General features: G+C 33.3%; 2 protein-coding genes across 2 annotated transcripts; one reads left to right on the top strand and one right to left on the bottom strand.

Moving 5' to 3' along the window:
* Positions 1-5983: 5983 nt before the first annotated feature.
* LOC112521686 (carotenoid cleavage dioxygenase 8 homolog B, chloroplastic) lies at positions 5984-8375 on the top strand. Its single transcript, XM_025130679.1, has 6 exons — positions 5984-6274; positions 6364-7107; positions 7202-7395; positions 7505-7694; positions 7814-7916; positions 8083-8375. The coding sequence occupies exons 1-6, from the start codon at positions 5984-5986 to the stop codon at positions 8226-8228; spliced, it is 1668 nt and encodes a 555-aa protein (XP_024986447.1). The 3' UTR covers positions 8229-8375.
* A 73-nt stretch (positions 8376-8448) lies between these two features.
* On the bottom strand, positions 8449-15148 carry LOC112521687 (probable transcriptional regulatory protein At2g25830). Its single transcript, XM_025130680.1, has 7 exons — positions 14918-15148; positions 14582-14745; positions 10564-10625; positions 9922-10078; positions 9546-9823; positions 9303-9423; positions 8449-8761 (listed from the first exon to the last, which is right to left on the bottom strand). Exons 1-7 carry the CDS (start codon positions 15006-15008, stop codon positions 8669-8671), a joined length of 966 nt encoding a protein of 321 aa, XP_024986448.1. The 5' UTR covers positions 15009-15148; the 3' UTR covers positions 8449-8668.
* Between the last annotated feature and the right edge of the window lie 3293 nt (positions 15149-18441).

Genomic DNA, 18441 nt, shown 5'->3' on the forward strand with positions numbered 1-18441 from the left:
TAAATAAAGCAAGAAATTACAAAATGATCATTATGCTTTATTTACGTTAACTCTTATTTACATTTTAATTCCAAGGCTACATTACAGAAACCAAATAAAAAGCTGAATTTAACATAATTTTGTTTCATTTCACATCAACCAAAAATATATCAAACCAGATTTTATTCATTTTAAATCCGGCAAATTCCAATCCGTTTGACACGCATATTTCATTCATTCCAAAAGTATACAACACCCAAATGCCACCATTCCGACTAATAATTTCGGGAGAGTTCTTGTACGTTAAAAACTACGCATGCTCGCCAAAAAACCTTTGGAGTTTCTCATCTTCAATTAGCAACGAGGTGAAACGTTTTCACCTCCCATGTATGAGAGATGAAACTCTTTGATTTCATTTCACGCACATTAAATAATCTAACTCCAAGTTCAATTTTCTTCGCCATGTTCGAAACAAAAGGTTTCGCATGAAAAATGTAGCATCCGATCCCGTCCTAACTCGTTATGTCGTTAAATTAAAGGAACTGTTGATTGTTTTTAAAATAAAATCTCATATATTACTAATGAAAAATTAAATAAATCATGATAAACAACGTTTGTAGATCAATTCAATGACATATGTAGGATGCTTGCACAGTAGATGTTAAAGCTACATGACAAGATGTCAAAACCATAGGAAATAGACAAGGTTTAGAAAATTTGATCATTTTAAAATATATACTCCTTGCATACCAAAATAATTCAACTTTTGACCAAAGAAAAAATTACTATTAAATAAATATCTAAAATATTATTTAATAAAACAATAGGGATATGATGTGGTCCTTGTGATTTAGGGTTTACTGTGTAATTCCGTCACAAATCCGTTGAAAACCCGTTTTAAATAATTTAAATTTTTTTTTCAAAAAATTCAGTGGGGGATGTGTGGCGGATATGGATAAAAGTTGACTTTGTTTGACTTTTTGGGATACGTCGGAAATCCGTCGATGATACCCTTTTGTTAGTAGTGTCAAGGTTTGTATTTTGTTTTCGATTCCGTTTGTGGTCTAACGTCCACCATCTCTCTTACTAAAGGACAAAATGGTCATTAAGTCTGTTATTTTACTATTTTTTTAATATTTTTTTTCTTATCGTAACTCCTCATCTTCTTCGATTATCATCAAGAACATGAACGAAGACTCAGATCAAGATTAAAAAACTCTTAAATCAAAAATGAGAAAGGGAGAGGATATAGAGATGTGATGTTACGCTTTTGTTGAATTAAAAAATTGGAGATATTCTATTTTTTAATGATGTGCTTACGTGTACGGCCGCACATATATTAGTTTTTTTATAGTATGTAATATTCAAAATCTTAGTATAATTAAGTAAATTAATTTTCATCTCATCCTCCTCTAAAAAATGTATAATTAGTTAATTAGTAAAATCATATATATTCTTATATTATATGAATTCTAATTCCATCACCAAAAAAAGCATATATCAGTAGTCATTAATCTCAAACATCTATTTGTATCTTCTCTTTGTTGGTTCTTGTATGTTTTAGATGTTGTTGACATTAACATGAATCGAACAAGTAGAAAAAGGTCGCAATTGTACTTTACTCACTCACATATATATATATATATATATATATATATATATATATAGGGGAGCGTTCAAATAAAAACCACCTAATTTGTACAAACCGTAGAAACTTTATTCAACTAATCATAATTTTTCATTTTGTTCATTTTTTTGTAATTATGAGAGGTTGATTAATCATTTTTATTGTAGATGATGTTAATCAAGGATATTATCATCTTCATTATTTTAATTTTAGAGAAATACATGAAACAGTTTCAATAAGTAGTATATGAAACAATTTCATAACCATATATGAAACAACTTCATCAAAAAAATATTATATGAAACAATTTCACAAGATTAAACAATTTCATGAAAAATTTTCATAAGATTAAACAATGAAATCGACGAATGAGAGTAGTTTTTACGGTTTTTACAAATTGGAGTGGTTTTCATTTGATCGCTCCTCTATATATATATATATGTATATATATATATATATACTATATATACATATATATACATATATATATATGTGATTAGAACGATCAATAAGTTCTTCTTGAAACAACACACGCAAACACAATTATACACAAACATCAGCTTCCATCATCGTTGTCTCCCCCGACCTGCAACACCTCTCCCTTCGTTGTCCGGCAGCAATACCTTCCCTCCGCCCCCCTTGATCACCCCTCGTTCTTGGTCCCAAGATTGGTGATGGGTTTTGGGGATGGGTGATGGTGATGGTGATGGGTCATCTTCATCGAAATGTTCCAAACAAATCTCTGGACCTTAACTGCTTAACATACTTACAACCATCCCCATAACAGGTGCTATAGAGGTAACACATGCGAAGATATCTATGTTGTTTTTTTATTTTTCATTTGGTTATTTTAAAGAATTGAAGGCATATGGTTTAAATTGGTTGAAAAATGCAACAGTTGTGATTAATGAGTGTGGGGTGTTTGATAATTGCTGAATGGTTTTGTGTAGAATAATTAAGTGGTCAGAATGATTAAAAGGTTACCATGATATAGTGCAAAATGAAATATAATTGTTTGATAATTTTGTACAATGAAATTATGGCTCTTAATGGTTAAGAGAGATCAATGATACAAAATCATTCAAAAAGTTTTAGAACCATTAAGAGACATACTTTTTTTTTGCCAAACAAAATTCACCTATTAACTATTCAGATGTTGCCACTTATTAAAACTATTAAGAGGTAAACAAACAACCCCTAATCAAATATCACCAATGGAATGCTAATTCTTATTCTAATATTTCTACATTTTCATTTTCATTCTTTAAATTAAACCAAACACCCTTTTATTCTATGACTTAAATGATATATACCATCTGAGATGGACCTACATTTTTTTAAGTGGTAACACCATTTGATTATAAAAGAAAGATATATAGATATTTTTCATAAAATCATTATTGGTTTGTTAGTTAATTCATTATTTTTTATATGAGAGTCATGTGTTCAAGTCATTTATGCAAATAAAATTTCAGAAACATGATATATCTGAAACTAAAAGCTAATAAAATGATACTAACGGGATTTGAACTCGAGTCTAATTTGGTGATAAAAAAGTCTTGCAAACCAACTCTACCAAAAGAAACTTATGTTCTTATTGTAGTTTTATATATATAGTATATGCTGACACTTTTCACAACCCTATAATTTTTTACACTACGACAGAGGAACAAAATTGTAGCTCGTATCACCATGTATTATGCATATGCATTACACTGGGTCTGTCCGTATATATTGTGGTTTATTGATTTGATAAAATACAATTTTTTATCTTACATTTTTAAGATAAAGCAATTTTACTAAACGCATTTAGTTTTCATTATTGAACAAAAATCATAGCATTGTTCAATAAAAATACACTTTTATTAATATTTAATTTGGTCCCAACCAAGATGCATAGAACAATTGATTTCGAAATGATATATATATATATATATATATATATATGGTTGGGTTCACGTGAGACCAGCCTGTTTTCGTGAGACCACGTTTTTACACGTAAACTTCACAGCAAAAACACTGTGAAGGTTTTAAAAAGTCACATTCACAGCATTTTTGCTGTGAAGTTTCAAGTGTAAAATGCTGGTCTCACGGGTCTCACGAAAACAGGCTGGTCTCACATGATCCCAAGTCTATATATATATGGGTACGTTCAAATGAAAACCGTGCATTTCTAAGAAATTGTGTAAACCAATTTCGACCAATAGAAAATTTTTATTTTTTCTAATTAAATTTAATCAATAAGGGTATTTCGGTCAATTACAATATTTTCTATTAAATATGAAAGTTATTAATAAATCTTAATTAAGAAAACGTAATAAAGAAAATTGTATAAATGGTAACATTTAAATATTTAATTATATTATAATATTAAAAATTTGAATTTGATATATTGTTATGAGATTGAATCTCCAAACGGTCTTGAATATTGTATTGCATTATGGAATGAAATCGTAAATTATGGTTCAAATTAAAAAAAAATGTTAATGAAACAGGTTTTATGAAGGTGAAACTGGTTCATATTGTAATTGATTCATGAGTAATATGAAATCGTTTCATGGTGAACCACGTTTCAGTGATGGTGTAGTTGATCAATTTAGTAGAAAAAACAGAACATGAAACAAGTGCATAATTTATTTGGTTCGTCATGAAATAATTGCATGATGAAACGGGTACATGATGAATCTGCTTCGGGATCTTGAAAATTGTAATATGCTCCAGAATTTTGAAGATTGTAAGGATTAAAGAAAAGAATGCATCAAATCATGAGTGAAATAATTAAAATTAATTTACATGAAACAGGTTTCATGAAGGTGAAACTGGTTCATGTTGTAATTGAACAATGAGTGGTAAACTGCTTTCATGATGAAACTCGTTTCAGTGATGGTGTAGGTGATCTATTCAGTAGATGAAATGAAAAATGAAACGGGTGCATAATGTAGACGGGGTCGTCATGAAATAATTGCAAGATGGAAAATAAATTAGTTTCATTAATAATAATAAATGTTAACGTAAAAATAATAAATTACTTTACAAAAAATAAATTAGTTTCATTAATAATATTTGGTTTTACCCTTTTGCCCTTATCGGTATTATAAAATGTATTTTCAATTTTTTTTTTCAATTTTCTTAAATAACCTTGATTAATCTTAACCATTGATCAAGAAAATGGATGGATGAAATTGGTTTATACGGTTTACACAAATGGAGACGGTTTTTATTTGATCGCTTATGTATGTATGTATGTATGTATGTATGTATGTATGTATGTATGTATGTATGTATGTATCATTTCGAAATCAATTATCAGTTTTCAATTCATTTTTGGATCAATCTTGTTAAAAATAGTATAATTGATGAACCTGAATATTTATTAAATTTTCTTTTGTAAAATAATACAGATTTTGAAACACAATAATTAAACTAAAAATATTTGTTTATTAGGCTTTAATTAGGTTGTCAAATTCCAATCGTCCACATAATATATAAACATCTACACCTATCATTGAGATGTTATTTTTATATCCCAAGTTTATTTAAAAGCAACATAAAACGCCAATCTCCAGACAAATAATACTTATATATGATATATTATAAAGTATTTAACAAAAACTTTTAAAAACCATGTATTTTTATGCACGAAGTACTGTTTATTAATACATATTATTTAAAATTCAAGATTACAAGTAAGTTATCCGTAAGTACAACTTATTAAAGCTATATCTTTGAATTCGTGTAACTAACTACAAATAAACATAATCAAATATAGTATAAACATCTCATTTTAAATATAAAAAATCTTAAATATAATTATGATAATCATTGAGTTCTAACAGAATATTTAATGATTATCTTTATAAAAGATTATATTATTAAAACTAAATTAAATTACTTCGTTACGTTAAATTAAATTATAATAAAAAATTTGAATTAAAAAAATTACAAAAAATTAAAACTTTTAAATAGTTAATTTGATAATAATATTGATATATTTTTTTTCAAAATTTTATAATATTTTCAAATCTATATCTTATTCAAAAATAAAAATATTATCGTTTTTCTCAAAACCACATAAAACTGTATTATATCAACATAGATAAAAAACAAAATAAAACATTAAAATCAAAATGTGTCTCGATGCATTGCACGAGTATACCCCTAATATCGAAATTATATTTAGGATACTTTCTTAATTAAGAAAAAGTCTAAAAATGTTAAGCTGTCTTCTAGTGAAAAATAGATCCACCAGTAAAGATGCCCATCGCTTTTCTCACTTACAAGACTTCTTTTCAAACCTTATATAAACCCTAATTACACATCCATCTCTTCAGTATACAACCAAATATCAAAGCAAGCCTCTCGCTTTTGCCCCCTTCAATGGCTTCTATGATTCCGATATCCATCGCAAAGATCCATGTTTTCCCATCTTCGATGGTCGTCTCCGGCGATACAACGGTTTTGTCCAGCTTTCGGAAGCTGCCTATGGTTTCTACAAACAGAACAACTAAAACTACAATCGTTAATGCAGCCACCAGTTCATCGACGATTGGTCAATCTCCACTACGGAAAGAAATGGCAGGTGATCAGAAACTTGTGGCGTGGACTAGTGTTCGGCAAGAGCGATGGGAAGGCGAGCTTGTTGTCGAAGGAGAAATACCTAAATGGCTGGTATGATATGACCATATATGAAATAAAATAAAGGGGTGATGACACCTCGCATAGTCTTGTCTGACTGTTGTGCTCTAATTTTCATGCAGAATGGAACCTACTTGAGAAACGGACCAGGTCTATGGCACGTCGGCGACTACGATTTCCGCCACCTCTTTGATGGTTACGCCACCCTCGTCCGCCTCCACTTCGACAACGGCCACCTCATAATGGGTCACCGGCAAATTGAATCCGACGCCTATAAAGCAGCAAAAAAGAACAATAAACTTTGTTACCGTGAATTTTCTGAAGTCCCTAAGCACGGCAATTTCCTAGCCTACATCGGCGACCTAGCCAACCTCTTTTCCGGTGCATCATTGACCGATAATGCTAACACCGGCGTGGCAAAATTAGCCGATGGTCGGGTTGTTTGTTTGACAGAAACCATCAAAGGGTCGATCGTGATCGACCCAAATACGTTGGATACGTTAGAGAAGTTCGAGTATAGTGACTCTTGGGGTGGATTGATCCACTCAGCACACCCCATAGTTACCGACTCAGAATTCATAACATTGTTGCCGGATTTGTTGAACCCTGGTTATACGGTGGTAAGGATGGAATCTGGTACGAATGAGAGGAAGATGATCGGCCGGGTTGACTGTCGGGGTGGACCATCTCCAGGGTGGGTGCACTCATTTCCGGTGACTGAACATTATGTGATTGTGCCGGAGATGCCATTGAGGTATTGTGCCCAGAATTTGTTGAAGGCTGAACCTACACCGCTGTATAAATTCAGATGGTATCCTGAATCTAAAGGGTTTATGCATGTTATGTGCAAAGCCAGTGGCAAAATTGTAAGCTAGCTCTCTCTCTCTCTCTACAGAATGACATTTTATACAACGAATTAAATGAGTTATATACATATTAAGAATTGTTGAAAATTTAAAGGTGGCAAGCGTGGAAGTTCCTTTGTTTGTAACATTTCATTTCATCAATGCGTACGAAGAGAAAGATGAACAAGGAAGGATCACCGGAGTGATTGCCGACTGCTGTGAGCATTATGCCGATACCACCATCCTTGACAATCTCCGCCTTCAGAACCTCCGTTCGTGGTCTGGCGAAGACGTCCTACCTGACGCTAGGTATGTTGCATTTTTGGATTTTATTTATATAGCTAGCTTTGAATTGGTGGTATCTTTTATTAGAAAATTTGTTTATTTAAAATCAAATAAATATATATGATGATTGTAGGGTTGGGAGATTTAGGATACCACTGGATGGAAGTGAAAATGGAGAGTTATATGCAGCCTTGAATCCAGAAGAACATGGAAGAGGGATGGATATGTGCAGCATCAACCCTTCTTTTCTAGGGAAACCCTATCGATATGCTTATGCTTGTGGTGCTCAACGCCCTTGTAATTTTCCCAACACCCTCACTAAGGCAAGCCATTCCAACATTTACATATACATATACATATACATATACATATACATATACATATACATATACATATACATATATTCGTTTCATGATTCCACTTTTAAAATCTTGATTTACAGATAGACTTAATAGACGGGAAGGCAAAAAACTGGTACGACGAGGGTGCAGTTCCCTCTGAACCATTTTTCGTGGCTCGTCCTGGTGCAACCGAGGAAGATGATGGTGAGTTTGTATGAATGATCAGTTTGCCATTGGAACATCTACTATTAGCACAATTTCCCCCCAACATCATGAACAAACGATAAAATTGTTAGCATAATATCAAGGTTTTCATAAACAGTATTCATTGTGAATGTATGATTATTATGTCGATGGTTTATGTCTGCAGGAGTGGTGATATCAATGATAAGTGACAAAAATGGAGAAGGATACGCGCTCATCTTAGACGGATCAACATTTGAAGAAATCGCAAGAGCAAAATTTCCATACGGGCTCCCATACGGACTTCATGGATGCTGGGTTCCAAAGACTTAGGTCCAGATGGTTTTAAAAAACCAGGTAGTTGCAGTAGCATATCTAGTCAAGAGTATTGAGTGCGAGTGCATGAGCGTGTATGTGTGTGCGTGTATACTGTAATTTTTTGTTTACAAAAACTCGATTTTTATGTACAAATTCTCCACTGATGTCGTTGAAAAGGGTCATCAAATTCCTCTATCTCATGAAAATTACAAAATTTGATTCGACTTGTAACATCTCAAAACAGATCAAAGTAAGTTTAAAGAACTCCACGCGCAATATGAATTTCTGTTCTCAGAATGTAACATTCTAAAACTAGATCAACGAGTTTATTCCTAGAGAAAATAAGTTTTCATATTGATAATACAACTCTAGGGTAGAGTTCATACAAAATTGTACAAATGCAGTATGATTCTTATCTGAATTTCCAAATGCAGAGCTGTGGCTATCTTCTTTAATCATTTCTGGTCGGTATATACAGCATCAACATCGTCAAGATCGAGTAAACTTGACATAAGTTTCTTGTTTAACTCCATTGCCTCATCGTCCACCTGCAATTTACCAATAAATTAGTGTCATTGCCTCTTCAATTCGGTAGCGATTGTGCATTAGTCATGACTCTACCCTCTGGGATTGAGGCAAGGTATGCGACATCATATCGACCCTACCTCTGTGTGGGATATACCGAGTTCATTTGGTTTGGTTTTATAGATTTGAGTGGATGCCTCTTCAAGAATCAGTTCACCAGTATTTGAAGCTTTTCAAAACCATTTTCTTAATTTGTTTTTTATCATGTGTAAAAGTTTCCAAATTGGTTGTCTTCAAATTCGTTCTATACTTTAAAGAATTAAAGTCGACTCCTTTTAGGTTGGCATGTGACTTACAGGACTTGTTACTTTTATATATGTTATGGGTTCGGACTAATTTTCTAATTATAGGAAGTGCCCGATAATCTACGACCACTTCATGATATTTCTAAAATAATCTTTATAATGACTTGCATTTTGGACTTGCGAAGAAAAGAGATGGAAAAACTACCAGCATGATAAGATGTAGATACATAATGTCTAATTGATAGTAGTATTAGCATACCTCAATCAGGCTCAATGGAAGTAATTCATATCCATTATCGGGTTCGAAACTAATTCCTTCCTCACGCAGCTTCGATAATATTTCTACATAATTGTCCGATGAGCTTACAATTTTATAGTATCTACAAGAATGAAATAACATAAAATTTATGTTGGAGTTATGAAATGGCAAAATGAATGAATATGAGATTACAGTATATTTAAACCAAAATAGATCTTTATTTAGGCAGATAGATATATATACTTCTCAGACTTATCTTCTTCGGTATCATCTTCATCAATGAAAGGTTCAATGACATCATCAGCACCAGCATCTAAAGCTATGGTAAGTAGCTGGTCCCTATCAGCATCAGTAACTTTTACATTCACAACTCGAGCTCGTTTGAACTTAAACATAATAGATCCAGGATCAGCCGTTTTTCCACCACAATCCTTGACGACTTCTCTAACTGCCGCAATCGACCTGTTGATTTTATCCGTTGAAACCTCAACTATTATACCAACTCCACCATAACCATATACCTGAGGTTAAAAAACAGGCGCCAATGAAGAAGTTACCCAAGACTCGTATAACTTGATCCTAAAAACAGAAAACAAACAAAAAGAAGTCAATTCATTACCTCGTACACTTTCTCAATGTATGCTTCTTGGCCCTTATCTGAAGCTCTCTTGATGTTCCTCTCTAAGATTTCCTTTGGCACATCAAGCTCCTTAGCTTTCTCAAGGATAGCCGCAAGAGCTGTATTTGATACTGGACTTGGACCACCTTTCTTGACACTATATTTTAAAGAAGATCAAGTAAGGGTCTGTTAGCTTAATGAGACACACAACTTATTCGTCAGCTATAAATGACTGATTGGTAGTGGCTTAATGATAGAGAAAGTGGCTTATTCAGTAAGTTCCTAGGGGGAGCTTTATGCAGAAAGCCAAGTTTTTTCTAAACCTACCCCTCCCGATTAAAAAATACGCTCCTTCCATCTATGAAGAAACCCTCCCAAACATAACCTTCCAAGTCTCGGACAGATTAATCCACACAGACAACTTTATTAATACAGGACTTAAACAGCCCCTAATTCGACATCAGACTGAGATTAATGTATATTTTAAGCAGAATTATCAGAGGGCCTTAATTGCTCTTGGAAGTTGGGAATGTGTGAAAGCAGTTTTAACTCAAATGTGAAGCATTCAAAGACTTATGCACAAGCAAAAGAATATGTTTCCATGCTCCAAGAGTACATAGCTAAAAAATTCAAAGCACTTACGCAGATACAACTTCCTTCCCGACTTTTGCATAGAGCTTGGCCTTCTTAGCATCTTGGGCCCCCTGCATTTAGGCCTAATAATGAATGCAAAAACGACATGATTAAGTAATAAAAAACCTTACTCCAACTAACATCTTCGTGCTCTATCATTATCTCTCTTATGTAAGATAATTATTTAACATCATTTCCATGTAACATGGTCTAAAGTTAGGAAATAATTAAGCTAAGAAAATCAATAAATATGGATTCCAAATTCACATCTTGTTCGTACTACAGGCTCAATAAGAAGCGAGTGTCACAGTTGAAAATAGAAAGGAGCATAAGAAACTTGACAATTCTCAACAGAGAAGTGAGAGATATGTTTACTACTTTCAATCGATAACACTTTTTGATGAAATGAATGAAGAAACCTTCAATGATTTCCGTGCCCATGCCCTTCAATTTGGAGGTTGTTTATAGTTCATTACATGAACTCTATTCGGTTTAATTTGTTACAATGCATCCCTGTAATTGAGCATTTCATGTGATTTACATGCTCAAAATGACGGAATCGTCTAGAAATGGGTATTACTGTCTTTGGTATCGGTTCAATGTAAAATTATGCTAAAACGGTATATAAATGGTTTAAGGGTGACGCTTTGTGAATTCAGGAACCAATTGCTAGTAACGTTACAACAGCACATGAGGCAAACTTTAGGTGAAGACACACTCCTAGGAAGATAGGGATATATGGAAGAACAACTCTAATGTAACAGCAGAAATATCGGTCACACAGACAACAACTTTTGCATAGCCGAAATACTGAAAGGAGCAGCTGGAATACAGAGAGGGGGAGCTACTGTAATACGCAAAGGGAAGAAGGAATTTATAGCCCCTATAGCACACACATAAACAGTTAAACACACACCACGGGAATTCAGGCACACACACATAGATTCACACAAAGGAGGAGATCAGGAGATCAGGGAAGCAGGGGCGGACCTACTAATGGCTGAGTGGGTCCTGTGCACCCGCTCGCTTGATTATCGCAAGAGAAAAAAAATGGAACAACTTGAAGGTGCACCCGCTTAATTATGAGGGTGCCCTTAAATAATTATAAACCAAAATTATAACAAGAAGTTGAATTAGGTGAGATGGTTGTTACTTGTTATCCCTTCTCATAAGGGCAGCTCTTCCTAGAAGACGTAGGTTCAAAACCCATTGAAAGCAAATGTTTAGGTTTTGTATCTTTTAAATAGTTCTTGTTATGAATTTTTTTAATAGAAGGGTGTTCTGCAATATTTTGAAACTAAAGGGACTAAACCAAAAAATTCAATAAAACTTACCTAAAAATGAGTTCTTGTTCCTACTTTTGTTCTTTTACAGTTTACTTATCTCTTCTAAATTGTTTTAATTTCATTATTGATTGCCTTATTTACTCTAATTTCTAGGTTTGCTCTAAGGAAACAAAATTGGAAGCCTAGAAAAAAAAAGGTAGAGGACAATCAAAATGATGGAACTTACAAAATCAACTAAAAGAACCAAAAAAGGCCGCTTGTAATGATGGAATTTGGCTATAAGCACGTCGAGTGTAAGTCATAGTTTTGCGTCTTGTTCAAAAGGTCAACATCGATTCACTCAAAAAACTGTATTTTATTCCCCAAATCGTTTACCGGGTCAAATCGCTGTGACTCCTTCCCCCCCCCCCAGCGCGTGTATCAACCATGATTTTACGACTCTTTAATCTACCTTAATTGTGCACCCCCTCAGAAAAATTCCTGGGTCCGCTGCTGTTTGGAAGAAGATTCACGAAGAAGGAACAAACACACATACACATACACATACAAGGGAAATAAAAGTGCACATACAGCACTGGTACATATATATACCCATTTGCAGAATATAAAGTAGATACTATATTGTGGATACGAAAAGATGAGAAGGGACACATGGAGCCAGGACTCCAATTAGCAATCTTCAGCACACGTTCTCAGGGGGGTTTCATTTCAGTATTTTAGTTCAGACTTTGTGTTGAAGTTGTTAGTATGATTTATGAATTTTAGGATTGATTGACAAGCATTGAACTTATATTTACTGTCTTTGCTTTTCTTCAATGTATGAGTAACTGCCTAAGAGATATAGTTGAAATGATGATTTCTGGGTTGCTATTATATTGAAAATGCTGATATTGCACACAGATGCTTAATACCCTCTCTGATGTATGCAATGAGTGAGTAGTTTTATATTGAGGTTCATTGAATGGTGAACTAGCTATACAAATCTGATTTGCTTATCATAACCAATGCAATACGCATGTTCTGTTGTTCATGAGTCGTGCTTATAACTGGTTGATGCTTGACAACCGTTTAGCTGGTTTATTTTTCTAGAATAATGACTAGAATGGTTATTCTAACGTGATGTTTATGAATGAAATGCAATTTACGTTGTGAAGGCAATGCATTAGGCTTGTCTTTGCACCTATTCAGATATTACAGTACTTAAAACACTAATCGGAAGATTGTTGATGAATTATGAGATGAAGTTAGCTAGACATATATATATAAGCAATTAAGCATTAGTGGATTCAACAGACCAGATAACTTAAACTAGCGATCATTTCCGGTTTTATCTAACTTGGAAATCTAATTTGCTTGTCGGTCATTGTGTGGTGTGTTTTGAGGTGTTTATGGATGAGCTTAATGCACTGTTATCCCACCTTAGTTATTGGCCAGCTTAGAGGTAATTATAACAACTAGTTTTAAACGGTCCCAAAATCAATTTGAGTCTCTGCTATCCCATCACCGAGTTGCAGCTTATACACACAATAAAGTGCTTCAAAAGAAAACAGTCAGAACAAAAATGATATCAGTTTCTTGTCAACATGACTGCACAGTCATATTTTTCAAGAAGCACAGTCATGAAAGCTAAAACAAAGATGTTGAATCTATCAGATTATGTATGATTATCTTCTTTATGAACATTAATGAACAGTGCATTCATACCCCATTTAAAGTTAAAACACACATAGCACAATGATTCAAGTCAATTCACTATGATGATCATATCAACCTCTACCCCAAACTGTAGTGTGTAAAAAGTGTGTGAAAGAGAGAAATGCAGATATGATACCCTAGTCCCACGTCTCCAAGAACTCCTATCAGAACTCATCCCTTTCCACAATGACCCTAGAGAGGCCAATATTTGGATTAAGAATATTGACTCTCTATAATAACTGGTAAATAACATTATGATGGGCTGGTTCTCAATTTACACCCTCATTCTAATTTCCAACACCATAATTTAGGGAGATCATTCATCACCCATGCCCAAGAAAACTACCCATGATCATTACAAGGTTTTGCATCTTCATCACTTGGATCAAGTCCCTATGAAATGTGTTTAACGTTTATTTTACAAGATTTCATCTTCATATAGTCATCGTAATAATCAAATATGAATTGCTACGTATGTACTAGTTCTAACATAAGAAACTTCATGTTAACCAAAAAAAACCAAGTGATATCCTTATTCTATCAATCAACATCCATTTTAACTCTTCAAGTTTTAAGAACATGTAGGATACCATGCACTATAAAAACAGCTTTAGATTTTCGCTACGATGCTTCGTCGCAAAAGAACTGCTGATGTGATGCATCATCCAGCACCAAATCAATAGTATAATGAATTAACAATCACCACCATTCAAGCTTCCCCGAAACCCACAGTTACCCAAAAAAAGAGGCTTGATAAGTTCTTACTGGCTCTGTCCCAGAAAGAAAGGGATACACATTGATATTTTGGGTCAAATGTACAATCTTTTCACATTTAAATTTCAATACTTTTTTTGAATGAATTGAATAGCAACAACAAATCCACTATCTCTTCTTAGCATTTGTCATGATTAGATGCAGCTACAAATATTACACAAGAATTGAAGAACTTAAATCAACTTTAAAAGAGGAACTTTCATTCTTTCCCTCTGCAGTCAATGGAGAAATCCATATAAGCAATCACACACAAGCAATAGATGAGCTCTTACCTTTCTGCCTGCAATTTTACAGGACCTTCTCCCCATACAGAGAGGACCGCGGGTCCAAATCTTTCTGACGGAATTCACACTTTGGAGCTCAACTGGAGCAACCCATTTTGCACAAGATGAATACAATGACGAAGAAGATAGATTCTTGTTTAACCTAACAGTCCCTAAACCAAAAACAATACCATTTCAGAAATGGACAATGATAAAAAAGAACTTGAAATCTTATCCAATAATATCAAAGGCACAAAGAAAACCCAGTTGAATTTTGGAAAACAAAATCAGACGAATGAAAGCTTTAAACATCGTAGGAAATGAGAAAAGGAAGAAGGGTTTAACCTCTAATAGAGAAGGAATTGGGGGACTTGAGAGAAACACCAGTCGAGAATCTATACACAAGCGCACCAAAAGCTTTCATTGAAGAACTCATTGAGCTTAAATGGATCACCCTGTATTCCTTTTGATTACAGGCAGATTTCAGACCGAAAGGTTTGAATCGGGAAGCTGCAACGAAGTCGGAAGATGTAACATATTAATATGTCGCCATTTTGGTTGGGTTTTGGGTTTCGGAGGAATTTTATTTGTACCCCTGTAATCTTTGTCGGTTTGCAATAGAGTTGTTCACGGCTGACCGATCCCTAACCGGGTTTTGATAACCACTTTAGATAGGTAAAAATTACATTAAAATGGAATCAACTTTTACATGATTTTTATTTTGCGGAATCACTTTTTAAAATTATCATTTAGAAATTTTTATCAAATTTTTTTGTTTATTTAAGGGTCATGTTGACATCATTCAGATCTTTTGTTAACTAAGATATTCTACATTATATTAATTTTTTATTTTAAAACTAATATTCCACGTCATATTAATTTTTTATTTTAAAACTAATATTTCATATCATATTAATTTTCTATTCTAAAACTAATATTCCACATAATATTAATTTTTTATTTTAAAACTAATATTCCATATCAAATTAATTTTTTATTCTAAAACTAATATTCCACGTAATATTAATTTTTTATTTTAAAACTAATATTCCACGTCATATTTAAAATTACAAAATAATTATAGAAAAATAATTAAAGTTCGTTTTTTTTTTCAAAAAATTCGTTTTTTTTTCAAAAATTATTGTAATAAAATCTATTTTTCATTCCAAGTCTCTTTTTTTTAAATTCAGATATCAAATTGTGAGTAAAGAAGTCCATTTTTGAAAAAATCTTCAATTTGATATCTGAATTTTTTTTTAAACGAGATTTGGAATGAAAAATAGATTTTATTACAAAAAATTTTGAAAAAAAACGAATTTTAGTTATTTTTCTATAATTATTTTGCAATTTTAAATATGACGTGGAATATTAGTTTTAAAATAAAAAATTAATATGGTGTGGAATATCTTACTTGGCAAAAGATCTAGATGATGTCAGCATTAACAGGTCAACCAGACCCTTAAATAACAAAAAGTTTGATAGAGACCCCTAAATGACAATTTTGAAAGTTGGTTTCCCAAAATATGAATTAGGTGAAAGTTGGTTCCATTTTAATGCAATTTTCCCTTTTAGATAAACGAATAGATTCAGACTGACTTGTTAAGATTAACGGATCGACATGAACGATATAAAAACAATTTGGACAAACCCACCAAGCCGGTTAATATTTTTATAATTAATTAACTATTATAATTAATTTCTTATTATCTCATTTGACCATTTCCTTTATCGATGTTTCATATCTTGGTGAAACATTTTTTTGAATTACGACATTGTTATGCATTCATATATATTAGTATGAATTTTGAATTATTTTATATTTTTTCTCTATTTTAGAGAAGACGAAGAATCGTGTAAGAATAAGAGTTAATATGAGAAGCGTAAGAAAGTGATCTGGACCTTTCACTTTTAATCTCACCTCCATCCCCATGAATTACTCTTGATAAGAGAATTGATCCAGTAACTCTGTGCATCTCATTAGTATTGATCTTTGATTATGATTGGTCCAAGGGTGAAGATTCATTCTCACCATAACTTTCATTCTCATCCCAACTCAACCCTTTTAGAGAATCCGTTAAATATGCTTTTAGGAAAGAGATTTGAGGATTAGCGGAAAACAATTGTGGGTAAGGATTAGGGGTGTAAAAAAACGTTAACCTGCAATGCGAACCCAACCCATCCAAACCGTCAAACCGTGAACCTGCCAAACTGCTAATTAGGAGGGTTGAAATTGGGTTACCGTAACTCGACCCAACCCAAACCACCAACCCGCCGCTAATGTATATTATTTCTGTAAAATTGTTTATATATATATATATATATAATATTTATAGCCGTCATAATTTGTTGGTGATTATAGTGTCACCAGGCCATTGAAGTGTAATTGGGAGTAACATCGAGTTCTGAGGGGGTTTTATATTGTGTTCTAATATAAGTCAGGATGTGTGGAGTGCACTTGTTATAAGACAAGTATGACCCTGATGGAAAATTGATCGTAAGGACCGGAGGGGTTCTGGTCGACCTTGTCTCTAGTTGTTAAGGACAGCTTTGAGTCTAGTTGTTAAGGACAACCTTGAGTCTAGTTGTTAAGGGCCAGAGGCTCTGGTTGTTAAAACCAGATGCTCTGATTCCTTGTCGCTGGTTGGTAAGACCAGATGCTCTGGTTCCTTGCTTATGATTGTTAAGACAAGACTTTTCTCTAGCTGGTAAGACTATAGGAGCTCTAGTTTCTTGCTTATGATTGCTAAGACTTGCCTCTGGTTGGTCTTCTTTCTGGCTTCATGACTGGAACTGATAGAATAGTTTTTTAACTGCCCACTACCATTAATGAGCAGCTTTTGTAATTGTCCACTAATTTTAATGTGCAATTTTATAACTGTCCACTATTTTTGATGTGCAGTTTTATAATTGTCCACTACTCCCAAAATTGAGCCATGATTATTTTTTCGGGTTAATTTTTATGATCATAAATAACTTTTATGTTTATATTTTAGACACAGATTTTTGAACAATCCTAATATATTCTCCAGCAAGTTTGCTCTTGTTTTTGTGCCTAAAAACGAAAGTGTTCTCTTGAGTATTATCCCCATATTGAATTTCGTATAACCCAATCATATGGTCGAAATATAAATTCGGAAAGTGATCTCTTATACGATTCTCACGTAATCCGGTTCTTGATCGACCAACCCTTTTTTGGTTCTATACTTTTCCCTTACATAATTTACAACTCAAAAAATATATACATGTATTAGTCCAATTTACAATCCAAATCCCAAACTTAATCAACTAGACCAAGTCCAAAATTAATACAACTAGGTCGGGCGTTTTATGAGATATCCAGTAGTCGATCGCTACGCCCCAATTCCATTTCCCCCTCATTCCCTTAACACAAGTGCACTAAAATGACTAGATCGAGCGTTGTTGTATGATGTCAATGATTGATATGCAGTTTAGTATATGATTTTCTCTCTTGAATAGATGCTCTTGGAAGTTGGAATCGCAAATGCTTAGAATTTAATTTCTGTTTTTTACATAAATTTTTGTTTTCATTGTATAAATGAACATATGAAGTATGTTTCAAACTAGGAGTTGGAATCATAAATTTTTGTTTTCAATGCACACTACCTCAAAATGTCACTTAGGCAACAAATGCAAAATGTTGCCTAAGAGGAGTTTATATGTTGCGTAAGGCTTAGGCAACAAACCCGTGTTGCTTAAGCAGTGTTGCCTTCTCAATGTTGCATAAGAACCAAGGCAACATATGCAAACAGACTATGTTGCCTAAGCGGGCTTCTTAGGCAACACACAAAAGGTTATGTTGCCTTAGTGAAAAACATATGTTGCCTAAGATATCAGCTTAGACAACATAC

This window comes from Cynara cardunculus (genome assembly GCF_001531365.2).
Source record: "Cynara cardunculus var. scolymus isolate 2C chromosome LG 11, CcrdV1, whole genome shotgun sequence".
Taxonomy (NCBI): Eukaryota; Viridiplantae; Streptophyta; class Magnoliopsida; order Asterales; family Asteraceae; genus Cynara; species Cynara cardunculus.